Source organism: Pseudorasbora parva, chromosome 8 (assembly GCF_024679245.1).
Source record: "Pseudorasbora parva isolate DD20220531a chromosome 8, ASM2467924v1, whole genome shotgun sequence".
In the NCBI taxonomy this organism is placed as follows: Eukaryota; Metazoa; Chordata; class Actinopteri; order Cypriniformes; family Gobionidae; genus Pseudorasbora; species Pseudorasbora parva.
The window spans coordinates 27,143,267-27,167,039 of NC_090179.1; the positions used below are offsets into that span (position 1 = coordinate 27,143,267).

At 37.3% G+C, this 23,773-nt stretch overlaps 1 protein-coding gene across 4 annotated transcripts; it reads left to right on the top strand.

Annotated features, from left to right (window-relative positions):
• Positions 1-989: 989 nt before the first annotated feature.
• ccdc9 (coiled-coil domain containing 9) lies at positions 990-21,961 on the top strand. 4 transcript variants are annotated; one of them, XM_067450584.1, is made up of 16 exons: positions 990-1,089; positions 1,551-1,604; positions 1,872-1,976; positions 2,192-2,341; positions 4,359-4,709; positions 5,103-5,186; positions 5,272-5,439; positions 7,674-7,858; positions 8,217-8,275; positions 8,493-8,540; positions 10,220-10,334; positions 11,365-11,506; positions 12,521-12,995; positions 16,198-16,326; positions 16,421-16,519; positions 19,571-21,961. In XM_067450584.1, the coding sequence occupies exons 2-16, from the start codon at positions 1,602-1,604 to the stop codon at positions 19,573-19,575; spliced, it is 2,118 nt and encodes a 705-aa protein (XP_067306685.1). In that variant the 5' UTR covers positions 990-1,089; positions 1,551-1,601; the 3' UTR covers positions 19,576-21,961. The 4 variants fall into 4 exon arrangements, with proteins under 4 accessions (XP_067306685.1, XP_067306686.1, XP_067306687.1 ...); XM_067450585.1 differs by having other exon boundaries at positions 7,677-7,858; XM_067450586.1 differs by lacking the exon at positions 8,493-8,540.
• The last annotated feature ends 1,812 nt before the right edge of the window (positions 21,962-23,773 follow it).

A 23,773-nucleotide genomic window follows, 5' to 3' on the forward strand; every position in this document is an offset into this window, starting at 1 on the left:
GTTTCAGCTGTCACATTCCTTGTGTCAAGCCACTCTTGAACGCCTGGGCTAAAGACAAAAAGGACTGGACTGCTGCTGAGTGGTCCAAAGTTATGTTCTCTGATGAAAGTCAATTTTGCATTTCCTTTGGAAATCAGGGTCCCAGAGTCTTCGGAGGAAGAGAAGAGAGGCACACAATCCACGTTGCTTGAGGTCCAGTGTAAAGTTTCCACAGTCAGTGATGGTTTGGGATGCCATCATCTGCTGGTGTTGGTCCACTGTTTTTCTTCTGAGGTCCAAGGTCAATCCAGCCGTATACCAGGAAGTTTCAGTGCACTTCATGCTTCCTGTTGCTGACCAACTTTATGGAGATGTAGATTTAATTTTCCAACAGGACTTGGCACCTGCACACAGTGCCAAACCAACCTGGTTTAAGGACCGTGGTATCCCTGTTCTTAATTGGCCAGCAAACTTACCTGACCTTAATCCCATAGAAAATCCATGGAGTATTGTGAAGAGGAAGATGCAATATGCCAAAAACAACAATGCATAAGAGCTGAAGGCCTCTATCAGGGCAACCTGGGCTCTCATAACACCTGAGCAGTGCCACAGAGTGATCAATCATGCCACACTGATGCAGTAATTCAGGCAAAAGGAGCCCCAGTATTGAGTGCAGTACATGCTCATACTTTTCATGTTCATACTTTTCAGTTGGCCAAGATTTCTAAAAATCCTTTGTATTGGTCTTAAGTCTTACATTTTCTGAGATACTAAATTTGGGATTTTCCTTAGCTGTCAGTTAGCCTAATCGTCAAAGTAAACAAAATAAACCTCAGAAATATACCAGTCTTTAATGAATGGATACGTTTCACTTTTTGAATGGAATTAGTGAAATAAATCAACTTTCTGATGAAAATCTAATGGACCAGCACATTTATTTCAAATTGTTAAAGCCATATACTAAAAGACTTTTATTTTGCAATTCCGCTTCTTTCACATCTCATCTGGAAGTGGAAGCTAATGTTAGCGGAAGTATATTGAGTGCTAGTCGGGCTCCGTTGATCTAGTGCACTTTACAAGCTACTTTTAGGGGCGCTGCGCTTGTTAGAGGTAAAAATATGTGAACTTGTAAAGCTCTTATACATAAATGTAAATATGCTGGAGTATGTGTGTATGTAATTTTCAGCTGCCTTTTGTTTCACTGAACAAATAAAAAAAACGATTTGAGCACGGCTGCTGAATTTAGCACATAGACACTTGGCGGCTTCTTTGGTGATATTGATACATTTTTATAGTCCGCACACTCTATTCAGATACATAGTTTGCTGTAAGCAAACCGCCAATGTATACAGACATTTTACTCGCTTGTTTGTAGTGTTGTGTTCTCACTAATACGCTTAAGTGGGGCTTTATATAGTCTGTGTTCATAAGAGGGTTTATGATGATGCCAACCTCTCCAAATAGTGTGTGTTTTGAATAGGGTTGTGTGATCACGCGTGCAATTACATTTGTAAAATTTAATAAAAAAAATTGTTGCCCCCATTGCATAATCATTTTTCTTTGTCTCTTAGGTATAGGAGTTTCTTCAGCTCTATCTTTTGTTTTAGGACAGGCTTCCTGCCATGGTGAGGCTCACTATCATCATTCCATCATACATGTTCTTGAAATGTTTGTTGATCTGATCAGAAGGGTTAATATTTTCCTAATCATATAATCAATCATATCCTCATTCCTTGAAAAAATATTCCCATACAGTTCAGATCTGGTCTAAATATGTTGAACATGTCAACCCAGTGTGTAAATATTTTAACCCAAAAAACGTAATCACATAGTTGTTTCCTCCATCTCATGAATTTGCTGCAGTTGTATCATCTCTCTTCTTTCTTGGTCAGTCTGCTGTGGTGGATCTAAAGACAAAGGAGGAGAAAGATGCTGAGCTAGACAAAAGGATTGAAGCTCTAAGGAAGAAGAATGAGGCTCTGGTTAAGAGATATCAGGTGAATGGGGATACTGAAATTTGATAGCCTTCTGCCACTCTGCCAATTAGTTTATTTTGTGTACTAATAATTATTTATTTTGACTTAAAGAATTGGCTTTGGTTGTAATTCATTGTATGTGCATTGAGGACTTTAGATGCTCAGATTCAAGCCTTTTAACTTGATAAGATTTTATAAATTCATCTAGTTTACTTTTCTTTCTCTTATGTCATCAGGAAATACAGGAAGACAAGAAAAAGGCTGAACAGGAGGGCATCGCTGTGACAACAACTCGCAAACCCCGCCCTCATGAGCCTGAGTCAGAAAGGAGAAAGGCGGAGAAGGAGAACTTCACTGTGACAGTCGACTTGTCGAAACCAGCTGGGGTAAAGACAGACGGCAGAATGATGTTATAGAATAACCATTGACCACTAAGTACATTGTCAATACTTCTCCAAAAAAAAACAATGTCTGCAGGATCAGATGCAAAATTGTGTTTTATCTAATATTATACCATGGGGCAGTTGAATGCTTGAATCTAACTGGTTGATGAATGTGCTAAGATCTTCTATTATTTTCAGGGAAACGCACAGCTAAAGTAGTTCCAGGCAGGTCTTGACCACATTACAATTCCATATTGCCAAAATATTTCAGTTATTTCAAAGGCAAATTTAAAATGCTGAAAAACAGCAAAATAAACAGCAAACCATAAATAAAGTACCGCTTTGACTTCTTTGCTCCCTTTTTTGCTATTATTCACTTAACTTATTTACAAAGCTGAACAGCCAACGGCTGTCTCTCTCACCAACGGCCCGATGTCGATTCTATATTTTGAATCTGCCCAGAAAACCCTGACGGCGTCCGACTAGAGCCAAAAGTGTGGAACACAAGAAAAAACAAAGTCGGCTGACCCTCAAAAACCCGGGCTTTAAATGTACTTAGAGTTTAAAACAGCTCAGAGGTAGCATGAATGTATTTATACTGCAGTTTAATTGGCAATCATAATGCTATGAGAAATTGAATATTGAAATGTGGAATAACAAAAAAACAACAACTTTAAAATATGAAACTAAAAGCACCAGTAAGTGATGACAAGTCACCGTCTTAAAGAGTGAGAAATTGGCTCATTTAATCAACCAGTTTGCACAAACGGCTGATTCATTTAGGAAAATAGCAAGTGACTGTTGATGAATGGGTTTTAAATCACTGACTTATATATTTTTATCATCGACATGGACAATACATATTGCACACCCCTACAAAGAACTGTGTAGTATAGCTTCACAGTCCTAAAGTCCATAGTTTGTCAGAGAGATAGCTCTTTAAAACTAAAATAATTAATGGAAACTGGATACACAAGTATGTATTGGATTAAGTACCTATGTTTGTTAATCCAAGCTTGATTGTGAAGACTGCTAATGGTTGGCTTCAGTAGAGAACTAGAGCCTGTTAATTGCTTCTCCCGTTCCTCACAGCTGAGGATTTTAATTCCCCACCTGGGGAAGGCTGAGACAAGCTGTAGAGCATTTTAATCAATACCTGTAGAGTTTCAGTGGGTCACAGATGGCCCGTGCAGCCTCCTATCGTGGTCTGTGAAGGTCATGCCTTTCAAAGTGAGGGATAAGACCATTTTTTTGAAATAACGTTGTTAGACTAGACAGATGGACACGGGAATCGCTGCACTTTTAAAGAATCTGATTCACAGATATTGTGCATGGTAACATGTAATATGCTGTTGTGTTTTTTATTGAAATACATTTGAAACAAAATATAAATATTAGACAACTTTGGATAGAAAGTTCAAAAGAACAGGAGTTATCTGAAATAAAGATTTTGCAACATTCTACCGTTCAAAAGTTTTGTGTCGGCAAGATTATTATTTTTATTTTTTGAGAAAGAACTTAAAGAAATTAATACATTTATTAAGCAAGGATGCATTAAATAGATCAAAAGTGATAGTAAAGCCATTTATAATGTTGCAAAAGTTTCTATTAAAAATAAATGCTGTTCTTTTGAACTTTCTATTCATCAAAGACTCATGACCATATTAGATATTATATTACATATCATGTGACAGAAGACTGTGGTAGTGATGCTGAAAAAAGTCATCTTTGCATCACAGAAATAAATTCTAAAATAGAAAAGTAATTTTACATTTTAATATTTCACAATATTACCGTTTTTTTTGTTGTGTTTTTTTGTTTTGTTGTATTTTTAATCAAATAAATGCAACCTTGAGCATAAGAGACTTCTTCTTAAATCTTGCCAATCAAAAACTTTTGAATGGCAGTGTATATAAATAATGGTAAAATAACACTCTTATGAATTATCTTAACTGAATTAACAGGCCATGAGTTTAATACTTGGACTAAAAACCACAAAAATGTTATGCTGCCTTTCTAGGAGAAGCGTGTAGTGAATGACAAGAAACCAGCTGGCAATCATGCTGTCCAGGGTCCAGATGAAGAAGAGACTGGTCGGCCTCGCTGTGACAGCCCCCCCAACAGAACCGGATCAGGCCGCCTGAGCAGAGCTGGCTACCGCGGGGGAAGAAGAGAGCCTCGTCCAAATAAAGGAGAACCGTGGCCAGACAGGCAACCTCAGGATTCTGAAGGTGGAGAGGGTCCTGCTCGTACTGAACGCTCCTCTAGAGGAGGGCGGCGAGGGGGAGGAAGAGGAGGAATGCAAGGAGGAATGCAAGGTGGAATGCAAGGTGGAATGCAAGGAGGATCAGGACCAGACAGGAAATCAAAGGTCACCATTGACTTGTTTTAAATCATTTTGAGGTTGTATTTTAAAACATTGTTGTGGCGCATTAATTTACTTACAAAGTCATTTGGAGGTCTGTAAAATGTACAGACAAGAGAATGCAAGTCCTATACTGCTGTTGTTTGCAAAATTCATTATTTATACACAGCGGTGCTTCTTCAAGCATATTATATTGTTTTAAGGTGAAACATTGCTGTTTAAATAAATATAAGTAATTTTCGAGCACTGACAGGAAGTATTCTTTATGAATGTTCTTTTTGAATATTTTAAATCTTTGAAAACAGTAAAAAAAAAACATTTAGCATCTGGACAATAACATCATAATCTACAAGCATTTTTAATGAGTCGATATCCTGTTGATATCCAATTTCTCTTTAGGAGTGGGAGGAGAAACGAAGGCAGAATATAGAGAAGATGAATGAGGAGATGGAAAAGATTGCTGAATATGAGAGAGGTCAAAAGGTGTGTTTCGATCAGCCCAACTTTCTCCTATTAATCTATCGGTCATTATCTATGTGACCTATTCACATATATTTATCATTTGCAGGCTGATGGAGAGAAGAACCCCATCAGAAACTTCCTTGATGACCCACGGCGCAGTGGGCCAATCCCAGACATTGACCGCAAGGAGGGAAGCAGACGACACGTGCGCAACTGGGGTGGAGTTGACTTTGACAATGTGAAGACCGGTCCAGAGGTTGAGAAAGAATGGACGGTAATGAACATTTTTAGTGGTTTTGTTTAGACACATACACTATCGTTCAAAGGTTTGTGGTCAGTAAGACTACATTAATACTTTTACTTAGCAAGGATGCATTAAACTGATCAAAACTGTTAAAAAAGTTTTTTACAACATTATTACAATAAGATCTTTTAAATGTTCTATTCCACACAACTACCTAAAACAAATGCCTAAAACAGCCTACATAAATTGTACAACTGTTTCATCATTGATATTGAATAGTGGTAAATGTTTGTTGAGCAGCAAATCAGCATATTAGTAGGATTTCTAAAGAATCAGGTGATACTGAAGACTGGAGTAAAGAAGTTTTGCCATCACAGGAATTTGTTTTATTTTAAAATATATTCCAATAGAAAAAAAGTTATTTAAAATTTTAATAATATTACTGTTTTTACAGTATATTTGAATTAAAATAAATGCAGCCTTTTTAGCAGTAGTTTATAGAGACCATAATATAATTTCTACTTGGTGGTAAGCATTCACTCAAAACACCCTAGCAACGAGTCAACGACATAGCACCACACTCCGGCCCCCTTAGCAACACCCCTAGAATAGAAACACCATGGCAACCACCCACAATACCCTAACAAAGGGCTCTATAGCACCCATTTTGGGCGCATTTGCGCCTGAAAATTACTGCGTGCGACTGAAAAAATATTTAGGCGCACCGGTGCAAGTGACCCGATCGATTCTCATGAATGGATGTGTGTACAATTAGAATAAAAACTACAACTCCCAAAGTGCATCAACACTGAGAAACTGTTAGGCTACGTTTCCTACTGCAATCAACTGCTTTTCATGCCTTCAGTCAGCAGAATAAGTGCAAAAACGTCTACGACGGACGGACTACACTTCAAACAACGATTGTTTACAAAGTGAAACGGGCAGCCATGCGCACGTTAGCTACCAGACACCTCGCGCTGATGATTTACAGCCAAATCAAAATTAACTGGAAATACCACATTTGGATTATCATAAAAAAGCTCAGAAATGAACGGATGCTTGGAGCAAAAATGCCTTCAAAAAATAATGTATTAATAATACATTCAGAACGCCCTTGAGTTCTTGAGTTTAATCTTTATCACACATGCTGTTTAAAAAATTACTAAATGTATAAAATGAGCGAGAAGCCTATATCAGAAAGATTTTTTTCCAAAAGTAAAAAAATTATATAGTAGGCCACACCTAAAACAAGTGTTTATATTCCCGCTACGGATTAGCACCGTATCTGCGCGACTCCCCATAGATACAAACAGAGAGAAGTAGATCCGGCTGCAATGTTACGCATGCGGTTCTGTTTATGAAGCGCCAGAGCGCTAAAAGTCACGGCTTAATAGCTTTTGCTCCGAGTATTGGTATGATTGCAAATGTGATACTTATTTTGTACAAAAGTCCAATAGACAAGTTGATATTAAGTAACAACGTTTTAGCCACAACACAACGCTGTCTATTTGGTGAAAATCAAAGCCACACCAGTCCAGAACTCGCATCTCCAAGCAATTCCAATGAACCTGTGTTTTGAACTATTGACTGAATGAATTCCCGCCACCTATGCTGAACTTTCTGGTTTTATTTTCATATTTATACTTTGCATGGACTTTATATTTAAAATATTAAACTTTTAAAGTTTAATTTGTACATATTTCTAAATTCAAAAGCTTACATGTTAAAAATTCATACAACATTTACACATGTAAATGTGTCTCAATCCCACTTCAGATAGAGCTTCTGTGCCACTTCTGCAGTGCAAAAGTTGATCTTTTGATGCATAACTCATTTGATTGGAAACAGTCTGATTGTGTCTAATTGTTCTAACTGAATTTATTGTTTAAATTAACATTTTAAAAACAACTTTTCTATTTTATTTTAAGAAATTGACAGATGATGCATACATTTAATTAAATTACAAAACATTGCTCTTATAATGGTAAAAAATGCCCCTGGACATCAGCTTAAAGGGACACATTACGCCCTGTAATGGGAAAGTTATAATTGGAATGCGTTTGATGGATTAGAAAGTACTCCTAAATTGTTGACTGTGCTCCTAAAAAATTTTTATTAGGAGCACAAGTGCTCCTCAAGAAAAAAGTTAGCGTAGAGCCCAGTAACATTGTGTCGGCAAACTGTAAAAATCTTGCTTTAATTTTCTCATCTCACTGCTTTTTTCATTTTCAAACTCTCCTTCTCTTTTTTTTTATATCTCACAACAGAATCGCAGGCCAAGTGGTAAAGGCTCAGTGGATATGACATTATCCATGACGGGTCGAGAGAGAGCCGAGTATCTTCGCTGGAAAAAGGAGCGAGAGCAGATTGACGAAGAACGACTGGCTCGTCATCGTAACGCCACCGGCCAATGGAGGCGAGAGTGGGATGCGCAGAAAACGGATACAATGTGAGTATCAAAGACATAAATGCTGAGTATTATATATATATGAATATGCTATAGAGCCATTGATCTCCTAAAGGGCCAGTTCACTCAAAATAATTCCTGTTGTGTTTTACTCACATTAATTTTGTTCCACACCCATGTCTTACTTTTTTCTGTAGAATACAAAAGTAGAAATAAATGCTGCCAAATTTCAAATTATGACAGAATTCTTTTGCGGTGAATTGTCCCTTTAATTTCAGCTCTGACGATTTTATTTCTGTCAGAGTGTTAAGAAGAGAGACAGAGAAAGACTCTGGATAGAGGTAATGCATGCTGACAGGGTGAGAATAAGACAGCCAGTAACCCTGAGGCGTTTTCACAGGTTCAAGGAGGACTCGGCTGTGGCTGGAGAGGGCACACAAGAGCAAGGCAACAGGAGAGGTAAATCACACACACACACACCGCAATACATGTTCTGCATGAACCATGAATGTCACCCCACATTTTTTAGAATGTCTTGCATTTTATACAGCCAATTAATAGACTGTAATACAGCAACATAAGTGTAGAGTAGTTATATGTACATGTTATTACATTTCTGATATTTGAAACTTGTATTTTTGGTTGTTTGGTGATGCTTTGTGCTGTGGTCTCTCAGCAGCTAGGGGGCGCAATGCCCATGTACAGCAACGCAGTGGACCTTCAGGTCAGCTTAAGGCATGGGTCTGTGTGTGTGTGGTGAATGTCTCTTTACCCCGCTTCACATTGGCCCTAGTCTGATGCAAGCAAACAGCTGTTCCTGCACTTATAGTTTCTAATTGCATTCCATTCCTTCATAATAAGTTACAGTGGTTGGGTGTGTATCTGATTGGATTATCTATTGTCTTAAGATGCAGCTCTCTGGATAGCTCATAATTGCTTTCTGCCAGTTGCCTTGCCATGATTTCAAATTTGCTTCCTGGTCATTTTGCTGAGCAGAAAACATGCACCCGACCACTCCTTGTGTTCCTGAATTGATTGACCTTTTCCTCCTTAAAAATTCACAGTAAAAGCTTAGCTTATTCTGTCATAATCATTAACACAAGTGGCAACACTGTAAATTGTGTTCCTGAAAATTAAGTGTAAATTCTAAAACTAATGGTGATTTTAGTTTTGACGGGTAAAAAAGTCTGTAAACATTTCCTCATCTTAATTATCCCTAAGCATTGCCAGTCTCTTACCTCCCAGGTGTTTTGTGGATCCTAAAAAAAGCATTAACATAACTCAAATGTACTCACAAAATTTAAGACCATAAAATATCTTAAAGTATGTTTTTAAGTTATTTGCATAGGTTTTTCATTTTTGGAAAGACAAGAGATGCTTCAGGGCTAAGGATTTGTTCTACCTGCCTTATCATATATAATTTTTTTTTTTTTTTTTTTTAGATTTATGATGTGACTTTTTATATTCATATAATACTTTATAGGTGTTTTAATGTTTATTTAATATTTATTTTTACGCTATTTAAACATATTATTATAGGCTTAGTTTAGGCTTTTTTATTACAGAATTGGTCTTTGATTTTTAAACATTTGCAGTAAAAACTTACATTTCCTTTACTTAAACATGCACTCTTAACAAATTGGAGATACTATGTAGGCCCTGCATTCTCTGGAGATGTTTTAAATGAGGCCATCAGCACAACACCTAAAATAAAATGCATTTTTTTACATTGGAACTGGAGCTTTTTGGAACTAGCGTAGTACTAGAGTACTTCAGTGTCATCCAGCAAAACTGTTGTCTAAAACAAAAACAACTTTATTTATATCAGTGTTTACATTTTTAGATCTGCTCTGCTGATAAATTATGTTAAGGATTGTAGCATAATACCAATGACATTACTCAAGGTTATTTAACTCATAATTATATAACTCAAGGTACATTTCCTCTGATGAGTCTTCTAACTAACATCACTCTTGCTCTAACATTGTCATTCTCACACCGTCTCCTGGATATTGATATTCAAAAGCTGTCACTCACAACATACCAAAGTACCTCTCTTGACTGAAGAAAGTCTTGCTGCTTCTGACGCGTGCTCATTTGCGGATATGTTGGCTTTGACTGCTTCACAAACCCAGTACCTACCTCACAACATCAAGTCAAGTCTCATCACAGTGCTGTCAAATCAAGGGCACATTTGCATGTTTTTCTCATCCGTTCCCCTCCTCTCATCCTGAAGAGTGATGCGTAGAGGGGCAATCCATCAAGATGACAGGTGGCCATCTGTTACTGTGAGCCCAGGGTCATCTCTCTCACCAGATTTCATGTGCAGAATTTTTTCCAAGGTCTTGTTTAGCCACATGACATCCTTCAAGGATAAATGTTGCTCTAATCTCTGTTATGCAGAAGACAGCAAGAGGCCGCCCAAGGCACCAACCTTTGGGGAGTTCTTGGGACAGGGCAAACCCAGACAGGGAGGCCGTGGGCGAGGGATGGGCCGCGGTCAAGCCAAAAGCTACAGGTATGCAACAGTTCTTCTCATTGCGGATAATAATCAATTTTTTAGGTTGCACCAGAATTTCTTTAAGAGCAGGGTATGTCCAATCCTGCTCCTAGAGATCCACTTTCCTCCAAAGTTTAGCTTCAATCCTAATTAAACAGACCTAAACCAGCTAATCAAGGTAGCAAGGTAAACGCACCATCCAGGAGCAGGAATGGACACCCCTAGATCATGTCCCAAACTTTTCACCCTTAAGTAGAAGTTTGCTGTTGAAAAGTACACATCAAGGAATTTGCTCATGAACACCATTTTAAAATTTAAAATAACAAATCAGACATTATTGCCTCATAAGATTAATGGGCAAACATCAAAGTGACCGTTCCGAGACAGTTAGACACCAAGTGCCCATCTAGTGTACCATTTGGGACAAAGCCATTAAAGGGTTCGTCTTTTTTTTTTAAAGTAGCCAATAGGATTTTGTTGTCATCTGAATCTTGTTCTCATTTACACCTGGTATTAAGATGCATTTTCAGCGACCTGATCCCAAGTGTCCAGCTGAGATGCGTTTCACCTGGTATTAACGTGTTTAGAATGCGTCTACTGTTGGCTTATAGGAAAGGAAATGAAAGAAATTTAATAAAAAGGATACGGAAGGATGTTGTGATTTCCACTGTAATCCATGTGTTTGGTACAATGCAGAAAAGTTTGAATTGATTTTTTGGTGCACTCTCACATTCTGTCCAAGAACGATCACGTGTTAGGTGGGTGGGCGGCAATGTGCTTCGATGTCATTCAGGACTGATAGCATTTCCACTACAAATGTAATGTGGTCACGTGTTTTTGTATGACTCCATATGTGGTTTCTGTGATCTGATCACAGTGCCAAAATTTAGCTTGACCACTTGATCAAATAACAAATACCAGGTTGTAACAGGGCCCATTATTTGCTACATGCAATTGCTATTTGGAGGAAGGTGGCATTATGGGTAGAATGTTCTAGAGAGCATTTCCTTAATCAATTTTCATTGAATAACATAATTCTTTCTTATAGCATGCATGATAATCGGTGGGAAGGAGAAAATGAAGAGGAGAAGGGAAGAAAGGAGGAGCAAGAGAAGGAGAAAGATGAAACGGACAAAGGGAAAGAAAACGAGATCGAGGACAGCACCCTCAAGGCTTCATTGTCACACAAGGTAAGAGGTCCTGCTACACTTAATAGGTACTGCACTCAAAAAAATGATTCTAGCTGTTTGCTGAGTTTATTTAAATAAAATAAGTTGAAACAACACAAATCTTTAGTTTTTTACGTAAGTGTCATTTTACCTGATTTTATTAGGTTAAATGAAATAAAATGTGTTAAATGTTAAGTTAACCTAAACCATTTGTGTGGAGACTACATGAATCATTTATGTTGCGCTGACTGAACTGGGCAGTGTATTTCTATTTCCCAGCATACTTTGCATAGGGATGCCTCAGGGGAGTAAATGTTGAAATGAAGTGCTGTTTAATGTGTTTTTTAGTGAAGGGAAAAACCTGTTAATGTTTTATGTTATATTTGACAGTTATATTTGACATTAAAAAGTTATGTTGTTTAAATTTTTTTTTGAGGTTACCATTATCGTGAAGTGTAGATCTTGTGGTTAAGCTATGCTGTTCTGAAACTCTGCTAATGCCAGTGATATGAGATGCTTTACTTGATTATATACTTGCATGTTACTGTTAGCAATTGATCAAGTGTTGTTGACTAATAGTTTTTATAGAAATAAAGAAAACTAATTCATGTGACGCAGCTCCCATAGAATACATATGGCCATCAGTTCTATCCCTCTCTATCCTACTTTATCTAAACAGATTGACATAAAATAATTTAGTCAAAACTACAAAAAAAAATTAAGTTAATACAACAAGATTACAACAAATTTGTGTGTTGAGCTGACACTATTAAATTAAGCTGTGCCCAACCATAGTAAATAAGTTGAATCAACCTTAATAAATTAAGTTGACCCAACGTAAGTACATTAAATTGGAATAACAGAATTGCGTAATGCTGAAATAAAGCAAGTTAATCATGTGGAAATACTTGCCATGATTTTTTTATGTTCATTCAAAGAGTCATCTTTTTGAGTGTGGTGCCTAGAGTTCTTTTTGAATGAAGGGTGGTTTTTAATTAGTGTTTCATTTGTTCCTGACCTTCTCCTGCTGTGCAGAAGAGTGATGAAGGAGGCCTTGCTGACGAGGATGAAGATGAGTGGGAGGATGCCAGCGATGGGGAAGAGGATGATGTGGAGGAGGATGAAAAAGCAGATCATGAGAAAGACTCAAAAAACGTTAAACCAAAGGAAAAGACCACTTCCTCGCCTGCACCCTCTACTCCCAGCCCAAAAGAGCGACGTACCCCAAGACCCAAAGTCCACATCCCATCTCCGCAGGAAACACTCAGTACACCAGAAGCGACTAAACCCCTTAGCCCTTTCACCCCACTGGACGGCCACCAGCCTGTGTCAGATTGGGGTGAAGAAATGGAGATGCTTTCTCCTAAGAGCAGTCTGGACGAGAGCCCTCTGAGGCCCAGCAGCAATGAAAGCAGTCCAGCCCAACCCAAGAGCAACCAGGCCGAAAATAACACATCCACCTCCCCCAGCCATCCAGAGGAACCAGAAAGAAAAGATAATACATCTACAGGTGGATGATCTTGGTCTTTATTTAGTACATCACAGTTTCTCTTTTTAGCGGTGCTTGCTAAGACAAAGCCTGGGGTATGTTTTGTTATTGCACCTGCCATTACATCTCTCACATGGTCAAGCATTTTAGTTTCTCTTTATAAGTTGTACAAACATGGGTACTTTTTGACTTTCTTGCATATCCATTGTTGTTGCTACACCTTCACATTCCTTTCTTTTTACTTCCATTGTCCGATCTACTTCAACTAGTTCTTCCTAGCAACAGCCCAACCGTTAGTTTTGCCCCCAGCGCAGTGCTTCTCAAACTTATCCTGGGGACCAAGGCTTAAAAAAATCAGTTTACTCCGAGCAGAGTTAGTGATTTAACATTTTTGTCCATGCGTTCCTTCTGTAACATTAACATCCCGAAAAGGGTTTAATTAGAAAAAATACCAGTTAACAACATTATTTTTTATTATTATTTATTTATTTATTTATTTGCTTCTTACCAGAGCTAATAATACCCAATACAGCCTGTGCGTAACACTTCTTTTATAGCATAAACCTTTTTGCAAAATATATATAAAACGACAGTAAAAAGCTTTTGATATATTAAAGGTCATGGTAATATAAGAATATCCTGTAAGTTTCAGAGCTGAAAAATTCCTTGTTAGTCAAAGAAAAGCTTTCATTGACACCAGGCCCAGCAAACGATCAATCTCAGAATATGCCACACCTTCACGTCATTGTGTGGTGAAATGCCGCCTCAACAGAAGAAGAACAACGCCTGTTTCTGTAGCCCCGCCCACCGACTCGTGCCTGACATGACATAGGCCTAGAGCCGGGCTACCAAAACGTAAGCCTGGCTTGCCGACGGGCTGTCTTAAATAGTAAAATAACATTCCTTCCTGGATGTGCTTTGTTCAATCTTTTGACCAGGGGCCCATTCTTTGTACCTCGCTTAATACATCTGAGATGATTTGACAGATCCCAGATCTTTTAATCATGATAACTGATCTCTGGCTAATTTGGTTCTTCAAACGCATTTGCAGATTGGATTAAAATATCTGGATTAAATGATCCGAGATCACTGATCGTGCCTGTGTTCACTGAAGAGGGCAGATGCATCGATACTCGAAACCACGATCAGCAATGCAGCGATTGGCTGCCGTCAAGACAACGTAATGACATCATATAATTAAAAAAGCCACCTGGCAAAACTTGTCAAAGAAAAAAAAAACAGAAAAAACACAAATTTCTGGACCTTTATAAGGAAACAGACAAACGACCAAACCAATATAAGTTAGATCAAAAAATGTACACCGTTTTAATGAACTGGATTCCCAATTATTCATATTCACGGTTTTATAATATTTGTACACACTTTATATTTTTATTTCAATGTTGTAATTTCATTTTTTAATTTGAAGCAGATTTATGTGACAGTATTAAAGTTTTTTAACAGTCAAGATCAAATTGTCTGCATCTCTTGAGCTGCATCAAGCCACTCCCATATTATCCGTCATCAAATTAATGCACGACGAAGATTAACTGCACAATGTGTGTAAACCTCCAATACAACTATAAAGTCATTATTCCATCACAATTCACTTAAAAATCTTTCAATCAAGTGACTGTGTCTATAGTATTATATGCGAATTTTACACAACATTAAAATATTATTTTCAAATAAACTTTTATTTTTATTACCATTTAAAAGTATTATTGCCCCTGGTTCAACAATGTCGCAGTGGCTGGGACAGATTTTAAGTATCACCTCAAGAGGCAATCTAATCCTGTTTACATGAAATAAGGCTGCTCCCGAGCAGGTTTAAGCTAACCGAGCTGTTGCTATGACAGCAAGTCCAGGATGAGCTTTGAAGAACCAAACAATCTGAGATCATGTCAAATAGTCAAGAATCAAATCCAGCTAACTGAGTTAGCGACGTACGAAGCATGGGCCCCTGATATTTGAAAGAAAAAATACAATCGCGGAAGATTTGATCATGCTGATTTGTCTGACTGCATTAGTGTGTGTGCGGTTTGCTGTTATATCCACGGATTGGGGGGGCAAGTAATAAAAAAAGCATTCCAATCAATCGAGGGTGGATGAGAGATAAATCATTGTGTTTGTTTGATAAAGGATTGTGAGCCCTGTGAGGTAATCATTCCAGTTACCGTTTTCCCACATGCTTTTAAAACAATCCCTCACGTGTACTGACAGGGGAGCCGAAGCTCAATACATATGCAAATCTTATCCGATCCTAGTCCTTAGTGCAGCACACCCATAAAAACCGAGCATTCCAGGAGAGTCTCAAAACCAGGGTAGAAAATAGCCTATTACTTATTCAATATGATGTTTTTGAATGTAAAAACCACGCAAACATCATAAGTTGACCTCAGACCACAGTATAAAACATTAAAAAAGCCAGTTCATGACCCCTTTAATAATATAACGATGCACGCAAGTGTCTGACCAAATAAACAGCAACAATATTAACTTTGACAGCAAGGTGTTTAATCATTAAAAAAATACATTTATTTTTATTTCCTGAATAGTACCGGTTCTACAACCTGCAATTTTCACTGATTTCAAAACAACACGCAGGATATATAACGTGCCATGGTAACATATCCACTGATAAACTCCTGAGATCCAACAGCTAATGCCATAACTTTGCCTTGCAACATACTTGACTTGAATTTGTATTTTGTAAGTTGTATTTCACTCACATAAGATGCGTCAATGTTACATTTGCATAGACTGTACTATTTGAATTCATGATTAGTTGACTGCCAAATTAAAATGAACAGAACGATTTTAATGTTATTAATGTAACAGGTTGATGATTATTTTTAAATAAGTGTTTCGGTTCAGAACATTTAAACTTGATTTCATGTCCCAAAATTTCATTTTTGTTTTTTTTAGCTAAAGCTGCTGACAACGAAACTTTGCATAATGCAAGCAAAGATGTAATGGCAAAGAGAAAATGAAGCATATTCTAGGGTTTAAGCAACCACCTAGAACATGAATAGTAACACACTAAAATGACTAACAACCACATAGCAACTCTCAATCGAAACAACAAATCTCAATCGACTGTAACTAAAACTATTAAAATTGTATTTAACTGAAATAAAGCTGAAACCCACTATCTTTAAAAAAAAAAAATCTGTATTGTCAGAGTTTCTGTGGTGAAACTTAAGTGTCTTTTCACATTCAGTGGTGGAGTCAGCTTCCTGTGACACGCAAGAGTCGGTCCCAGATGAATCTGCCGACACTACCACCGCGAGCAGCTATGACACAGCAGAATCTGCTGAGCCGCCCACCCCAGACATTACCAACCAGAGCAGTAAGTCAAAACATTTCATTAACACGCAAATTCAAAATAGGATTTTCTCCATATGAAGCATTAATTGTAATATCCTACTTATCCTCTGATGCAGAGGACGGCGATGTTCCAATTTTAGAGCCAGATCAGAGTGAGACTGAAACAAATGCTGGGGAGGAAACGGCAGTGGATTCTTCAGAGCAACCGTCCTCAGGTGCTGTTCTTATTACCAGCTTTGAGACTGTGGCTTTTCGAAAGAAGTCCCTTACCTCAGCTGACTTCTAACAACTAATCAACGTCCTCCTTTTTTCAGTCTTCAGTCTTTCTGGTCTCTCTTAGTCTCTCCCTCCCTGTTCACTTCATGTCTCCTTTATGTCCCTATATCAATCTGTCTCATGGCATGAGATGGTGTCTGCTATTGGGCTTGTCTCTATCGACTTTTAAAAATGGGAATGCACCTCCTCAGGCTGTGGCAGTCCTCCCCTCCTCTGGGACAGACTGCTTCTTTCTGCAGCTTCACACTGGCTGTCATTTTTCCACTGTGAACCTTGCACACCTCTTCCAGCACGACTAATATCCCACAATTACTGTGCTCCCGGATCCCTCTCATTGTCGTTCATGCACCTCTTTGATTTTTGCACCTCTCCCTGGATGACATGTTTGGATATGGGTTCTGGCTTTTTCCCCTTTCATGCATGTCACAAACTGCTTGAGCAAAAAACACTTTTGATTTTTATTCCATTTTTGCAAAAGCATATGTGTGAGTGTGTGGGCTGCAACCGGGAATGATCTATAATGTCATCCCAACAGGATCCCATTTGATGGCTGTTTAGGATCATTATCATTGAGGGGAAAGCTGTTTGGCTTTTCTCCCAGAGCAGCTTGCAGATTAATTATAAATGTCTGTATGGCATCTTATTAGATTTCTTGTCATTTTAATGTTTATCATGTATGAATGTCTATCAAGCCACACAGAATGAATGTACTAAGTTCAACAGAGAGCAAATCACAGTCATTTTTACAATAAAATCCTTTTCTTATTCATATAGACTGTAAAATAATAAGTCCTCAGGGTGATCAGGGTTCCCACAGTCTTAGAAAACATTGAATTGTCAATCTTTTTTTTAAATGATGCTTTCCCGGGGTAGAAAATTAAAAACTCAATTAAATCTTGGAAATTCGTGAGTAATCTTCTAGTGATTTATTCTTTCACTCGCTCGCAGTGATGGCGTTTTACAAAAACCTAAGGCATGACATGAGTCTTTCTGGCCATGTCACGCTAACATTCCAAAATAATCACATTATATCTAAACAAAATGTGGACAAAAATCCACTAAAAGAACTTAACAACAGACTTAACAATACAAAAACAATGCAAATACTGAAACAGCTCTAAAATCCTTCAATGAGTCCTAACCAAACGTGATGCTTGAGAAAAATGAACGTTTCTTAACTTGTCATACCAACTTGGTATGACAAGTGCAGATTGTGATTTATTTAATGTAAAAAGAATTTAGAGATTAAATATAATTTTTCGTTATTTTCACAGACAGCCTTACTGAAAGCAATAATGAATAATTCACCTCAGATCTTGAAAATAAATGAAAGGAAACAGCTATGTTCAAGTTGTCTGTGTATTCTATGATGATGATGATGATGATGATAAAAAATTCAGTCCCTCGGTATGTATTTTTAATCATGCTAAAATGGTGTAAGATTTAGAAAGTCGACATTTGTCGTTTGTGAAAGCAGTCAGTGCTCTTAAAGAGAGAGGCCACCCCACACACTCTTCTGATTGGCTGTGATTTGATTACTTGATCTCGTGTCGTGGTTTGCCGCTGAAAATCGTCGCATCGCGTCTAGTTAGGACACTGCGTCAAGCTGTTTAAATTGATTTTCCCTGCTTGTCTGAATGCCAGAGTATCCTTACACTACTCTGCCATACGTAAACACCGCCCCTGCTCCCTTGCTTGTGCTCAGAACACATTATTGTTTTAATCTGACATACATTTAAATTTGCCCCAGTAATCTCAATAAAAAGAAATTACGATTGCTTATCCAGTAATTGTGAGCAACTGGAAACATTGGAATTCATTGCTCGAAAGGAATGGGAACCCAGGATCACACTTGATTCCTGGTTTTATAACAGCAAAAAGGAAACAGGGTTTTGAAAAATATAAATTAAATATATATTTATTCAATGTATATTTGGAAAACAAATATAAATCTTGCACAAAACAGTTAAATAAATCTAGGCAGAAATAATGAAATTCTGAAAGAAATGAAACTGGTGGCCTTTATCCTTTATTTTTTATGTGATTGTTTTTTTTTATTTTATTTTTTTATCTGAAATATGAATTCTCCTTTTATTGCTTTTATAAGGTGTGGTCACATTCACCATTATTCAGCTAATTTTATCTCACAGAATTTGCTAGTTGGTTTACGCAAATTTGCAGCATTGACCAACAGAAATCTCCTTGGTTTTAAAGTAGCTTGCTAAACTATTGACAATGAAGCTTTTTTGCCTGCAAAATTTCGCTGAAATTTCGCTAATGTGGCCACATCTTAGCTTTAGGTAGTATTCTGTGTCTGTAGGATGTTTTACTGCTTACACACGTGATGAATTTGTAGTTTATACTGTTGACATTTGGCATGATGCTGGAATGGCAAATAAATGTTGTGCTGCTTGTTACTTCTGATTGTCTTCCCTTCCCCTTTGAATCGAGTGTTTTGTGAATGTTTGATGTCATATCCTCCCAATGCCACCGGCTCAACCCTGTCACTCAGTCATTTGGGATCAGTGTCCTCTCCACCCGCTCCTGCTTTTTGTCATTACATCATACCAGTTTATTATGTGACTAACTGCTCATTAGCAACTAATGAGTGGATGTGATTTCTGGCTAATTCCCTCTTTCAGGTTTCTATTGTCCACATGCATGCTGGAAATCAACACAAACGCTAATGGCTCAATAACAAGCTTCTTGTATTTCCTGTAATTTAATTACTATACTACATTTAGCATGTTTAACTGGAGGAAAAGAAAGAAAACAATTGCTAAAAAGCTTTTATGAGGAAACTGCAGTCGACTTTCAGATAAGAGCAGTAATGAAACCCTAAGACAACCAAATGTACTTTTAGGAGGCACTATAATGAAATGATAAACCAACTGAAATAGTGGTTTAGCTCCATCTTATTCTTATTACATCACATACAAGGTGTTTTCGTGTTAAATCTTTTATCCTTACTACTTTATGTATGTTAACAGGCTGAGGACTAAATGCAGTAGGTGAACTCAGTGGTCCACAGACTGAGAGAAGAGTAAGCTGAGGAAAGACAAGACTTCAGGTGTAATGGATGACTCTTGACTGTAAATTTAAGGGGTCGAGGGAGCGTTTTTGGATCTCTGGCAATGCTTCATCCAAACAGCTCACTGCACTGTTTAATTATTCCTCATTGGTTGGGACTCTATGCTGTTGTTGAACTATGTTGCTGCTCTTTACTCACGTTTACGCTGGGATTAAACAGTAAAGCATGTCATACTCAAACCACACCATATTATGTTTTATGATGGAGCGGTGCAAGTGCCTGTTCCCCAATATTGTTTGATCTACCCTAAGCCACTAAAAGACGAAAAATTTTGCCACAACAGCACTCAAGATACAGTTGCAAAAAAAGTATGTGAACTGCTTGCAGAATATGTGAAAATGTGAATAATTGTGAAAGAAACAATGTAAGAGATCATACAAAATGCGTTATTTTTTATTTAGTACTGTCCTGAAAAATATATTTTACATATAAAAAAGTTTACAAATGCAGAATTTATCAAAATGACCCGTTCAAAACTTTATTATCCATTGATTCTTAATACTGTCATTCCCTGGATGATCCACGGTGGGTTTTTTTGTGATGCTTGTTCTTGAGTCTCTTGTTTGTCCTGAGCAGTTAAAACTGCCCAATGTTCTTCAGAAAAATCCTCCAGGTCTTGCAAATTCTTCAGTTTTCCAGCATCTTTTGAATATTTGAACCCTCAGCAGTGACTATGATTTTGAGATCCATATTTCCCCACTGAGGATATTAAAAAAGGTTCAAACATTCACTGATGCTCCAGAAGGACAGGGAGTGAACTTTGAAAAGGATGATGTCCAAATTATTCTTATTTCTTTACTATATCGTTTTATTTATTTGAGGAAGTCAAAATAAGTTAATTCAAAGTGTTCACCCCCATCTCTTAATGCATCAATGTTTCCTTTTGGAGCATCAGTGAATGTTTAAATCTTTTTTTAATAGTTGTGGTTGAGTCCCTCAATTGTCTTCAGTGTGAAAAGATGGATCTCAAAATCCTAGTCACTGCTGGAGAGGGTTCAAATATGCAAAAGATGCTGGAAAACTGATTTTTCTGAAGAACATTGGGCAGTTTAACTGCTCAAGACAAACAAGAGACTCAACAAACATCACAAAATAAAAAAACAGCCGTGGATCATCCAGGGAACAACACGCAGTATTAAGAATCAATAGTTCATAAACTTTTGAACGGGTTATTTTTATAAATTAAGGATTTTTTGTCTTATGGGCTAAATGTAAACTTTATGTAAAATATCTTATTCGGGACAGTACTAAATAAAAAAATAACATGCATTATGTATGATCCCTGTTATTTAGTTAAAATTATTCCCACTTTCACACATTCTGCAAATGGTTAATTTTTCTTGCAACTGTACATGATATCTGAGTTCAGATTTACATTTGAGGGTCGATAAGGAACATAAAGTGTATTTATTGCTGAGAGTGGTGCGTGTGTGTGTGTAATCCCTTTTGTAAACTAGGGCATTACTTTTCTTTTTTTGTCAGGGCTACTTTTGAAACTATTACAAAGACAGATTCCTCAAATGGTATTTTAATATTATTTTCATGTAGATGTAGAGCTGCGGGTTTTAAGTTTACTATTAACAATTGGTGCACTAGACATTGTGCACACTGACCAAAGATAAAATCATGGTAAATTGTAAAACGTTTGAACGAGGAGAACTAGACAATTGGGACATAAGATAATGTGTACCTCATTGCTATCAAATCTAATATTAGTTTGACAAGTTTTTTTAAATATTAGTTTATTTTTTTCATCATGTTTGTTTAGTATTCGTATACATTTATCACTGGTGTATTTGTGTGTTCCTGAATTTGAATGAATTGAGCAGGAGCTGTTAAACTGTCAGACATTCCAATGCTTTGTGTGAGTGCTTGTTTCTCTCTTTACATGTGCGTTGTATATCCTTGTTTTTCAATTGAGCTCATGGAGCAGAAAGAATCATGACATTTGTGATTGTATCGTACCTGCTGCATATCCCTGCAGACGAAATGTCTTCCTGTTTAGGGTAATTATATATAATTTTGTTTGCCTCTTGTAGAAGGTTTGGTTTTGCTTTTTCAGATGTGCACGTAGCATGATACTGAATTGTTTGTAGGGTTTCCCTTCTAAATTTTCTTTTAAGACTACATGCAATCAATTTTTTTTAAAAATTGTTTTAGTTTACTGGAAGTATTTTTGGTTGCTTTTATCACCGTATTATGATGTGTGAACCGTAAGCAAGCAGTGCAAATGTTTCTGTAATTTGTAAGCTGTCATATCAAATAAATGATATATTTGCCTTATAATTCATATTTGGCTCAAGATGTCTTTAGTAAAATCAGGTCAGTTATGCACTTCATTAGCTGAAATATTGGGTAACACTTTATTTTACAGTGTCCTTGTTATATGTTATGTATTAGCAGTTGAAGGGGGGATTTTGAAATCCACTGCCGCTTCAATATACCTGTATATATTTATATCCTAATTAACTTCATAATCAAAACTTTAATCAATATTTTACCTATATTATTATAATGATTCTATCCAGTTATGATTTTGTTTTAGTTTCTTGTTTTCTAAAGTGTGTATTTGGTCTCTGAGGAGTGACTGAGGGTCTGGCCTAGAGATGTGTGATGTGTCACTAAACACTGGCAACAAGGTCGTGTGTTTGGATTTGAGGTATCACACACCCCTAACATGTCAGGAGTGCAGTAACAGGGTTTGCTCACTTAGCCCGGCTTCCAGATATGAAATATGGATTTGTCTTTCATTTAATTTATTATGTTTTATTCCTTTTATATTTCCTTTTACTGAAACACTAAAGACTCAAGATGAATATTGCCTGTACTATTGTGTGTCCCTCTCACTAAAAGAAAGCACATGTTATCAGTATGTTTTGGTAAGAACTAGTTAGAACTGGAGCTTAATCAGCTCCAACCTTGGAGAGACTGTGTATCTGTGTATGTGCGCAATATTCTGTGTTACAGATCAGAATGGTGTTCAATGGGCACCCTAAGAGATGGGTGGACTTGTTGTTCTGGGCAAGCTGGCGCCTGCTCCAGATCTGGAAGGTCACTACGGGCCTAATTCTGGTTGAAAGCATCAACAAGTGACACGTCAGTGGAAACGTGCATCAGATTAACTGACTCGAGTGGAAATTTACCATGACTGTGCATTGTCTCTGAGCCAATCAGAACCATCCACATCGCAGTAATGACGTGGATAAGACCTTGAAAATGGTATAACTGTTGGGACAATTGTATGTACGATAGGGCGAGGCAACGAGACGGTGAGAGAGGGAGCGCGGCCTACGAACTCCTTGTGAGACATGAAGCTGGCTTCTGCTTTTGAAACTGCAAACTATTCTTAAGTAAATTTTTCTTTTATTTAATTGGAATCCTGACTCTGTCTTCATTTCTTCACTACTGGTCCTGGGTCATAAGCTGTTAACCCCTAACACAGTAGATTATGCATAATTGCATGCAACTAGCCCTCAAACAAACCCTAATCCTACCATAGCCATATAAGTACATCTAGTTAATATTAGTACTTAAATGTTAACAATTGTATAATTATGTAAGGTAAGTTATGGTTGACGCATTTTGAGAGAATTGTCTCTAATGCTAATCTTTTTCCAGTGTAGCCGTTATTGGAAAATAAATAATTAAATCACTCAGCAATTGAATGTACTATTGTGGTGTTCTATTCGATATAGCCTAAAGAAATATAGCTAAACATTTCATAAAATATCCTATAATGCATTTAAACACGCTTATTAACCCAAAATAATTATTTAATTATAAGTCGTGTTGTATAATATTTATTTCCTAATTACCTTTTATTCCATTAGCTAATAAGGTAATTTGTGGATAATTAAAGAATGTTATCCTAAGAGATGAAGCCCAGTAAACTAACTCCGCCCAGTGTTCATTTAAAACTAGTGTGCACCTGAAACCCTCTGATGGTGCAGTCAGAGGACACTCGTCCCTCAGAGAAGAAGTGCGCGAATCTGTTCACCTGAATCGGGATTCACGGCAGATTTCTCAAAGCCTCTGAAGAGCAAACGCTGACCGCTGGAATTATCACGAATATCAGTCAGAATGAGAGGAGGCAAACCCGTCC

Bases quoted from the DNA above. Each gene is read 5' to 3' on its own strand.
- ccdc9 (XM_067450584.1), top strand. The intron at 2,342-4,358 runs GTAAAGACAGAC...CTGCCTTTCTAG, and splicing joins ACTTGTCGAAACCAGCTGGG to GAGAAGCGTGTAGTGAATGA. The intron at 5,440-7,673 runs GTAATGAACATT...TATATCTCACAA, and splicing joins AGGTTGAGAAAGAATGGACG to CAGAATCGCAGGCCAAGTGG.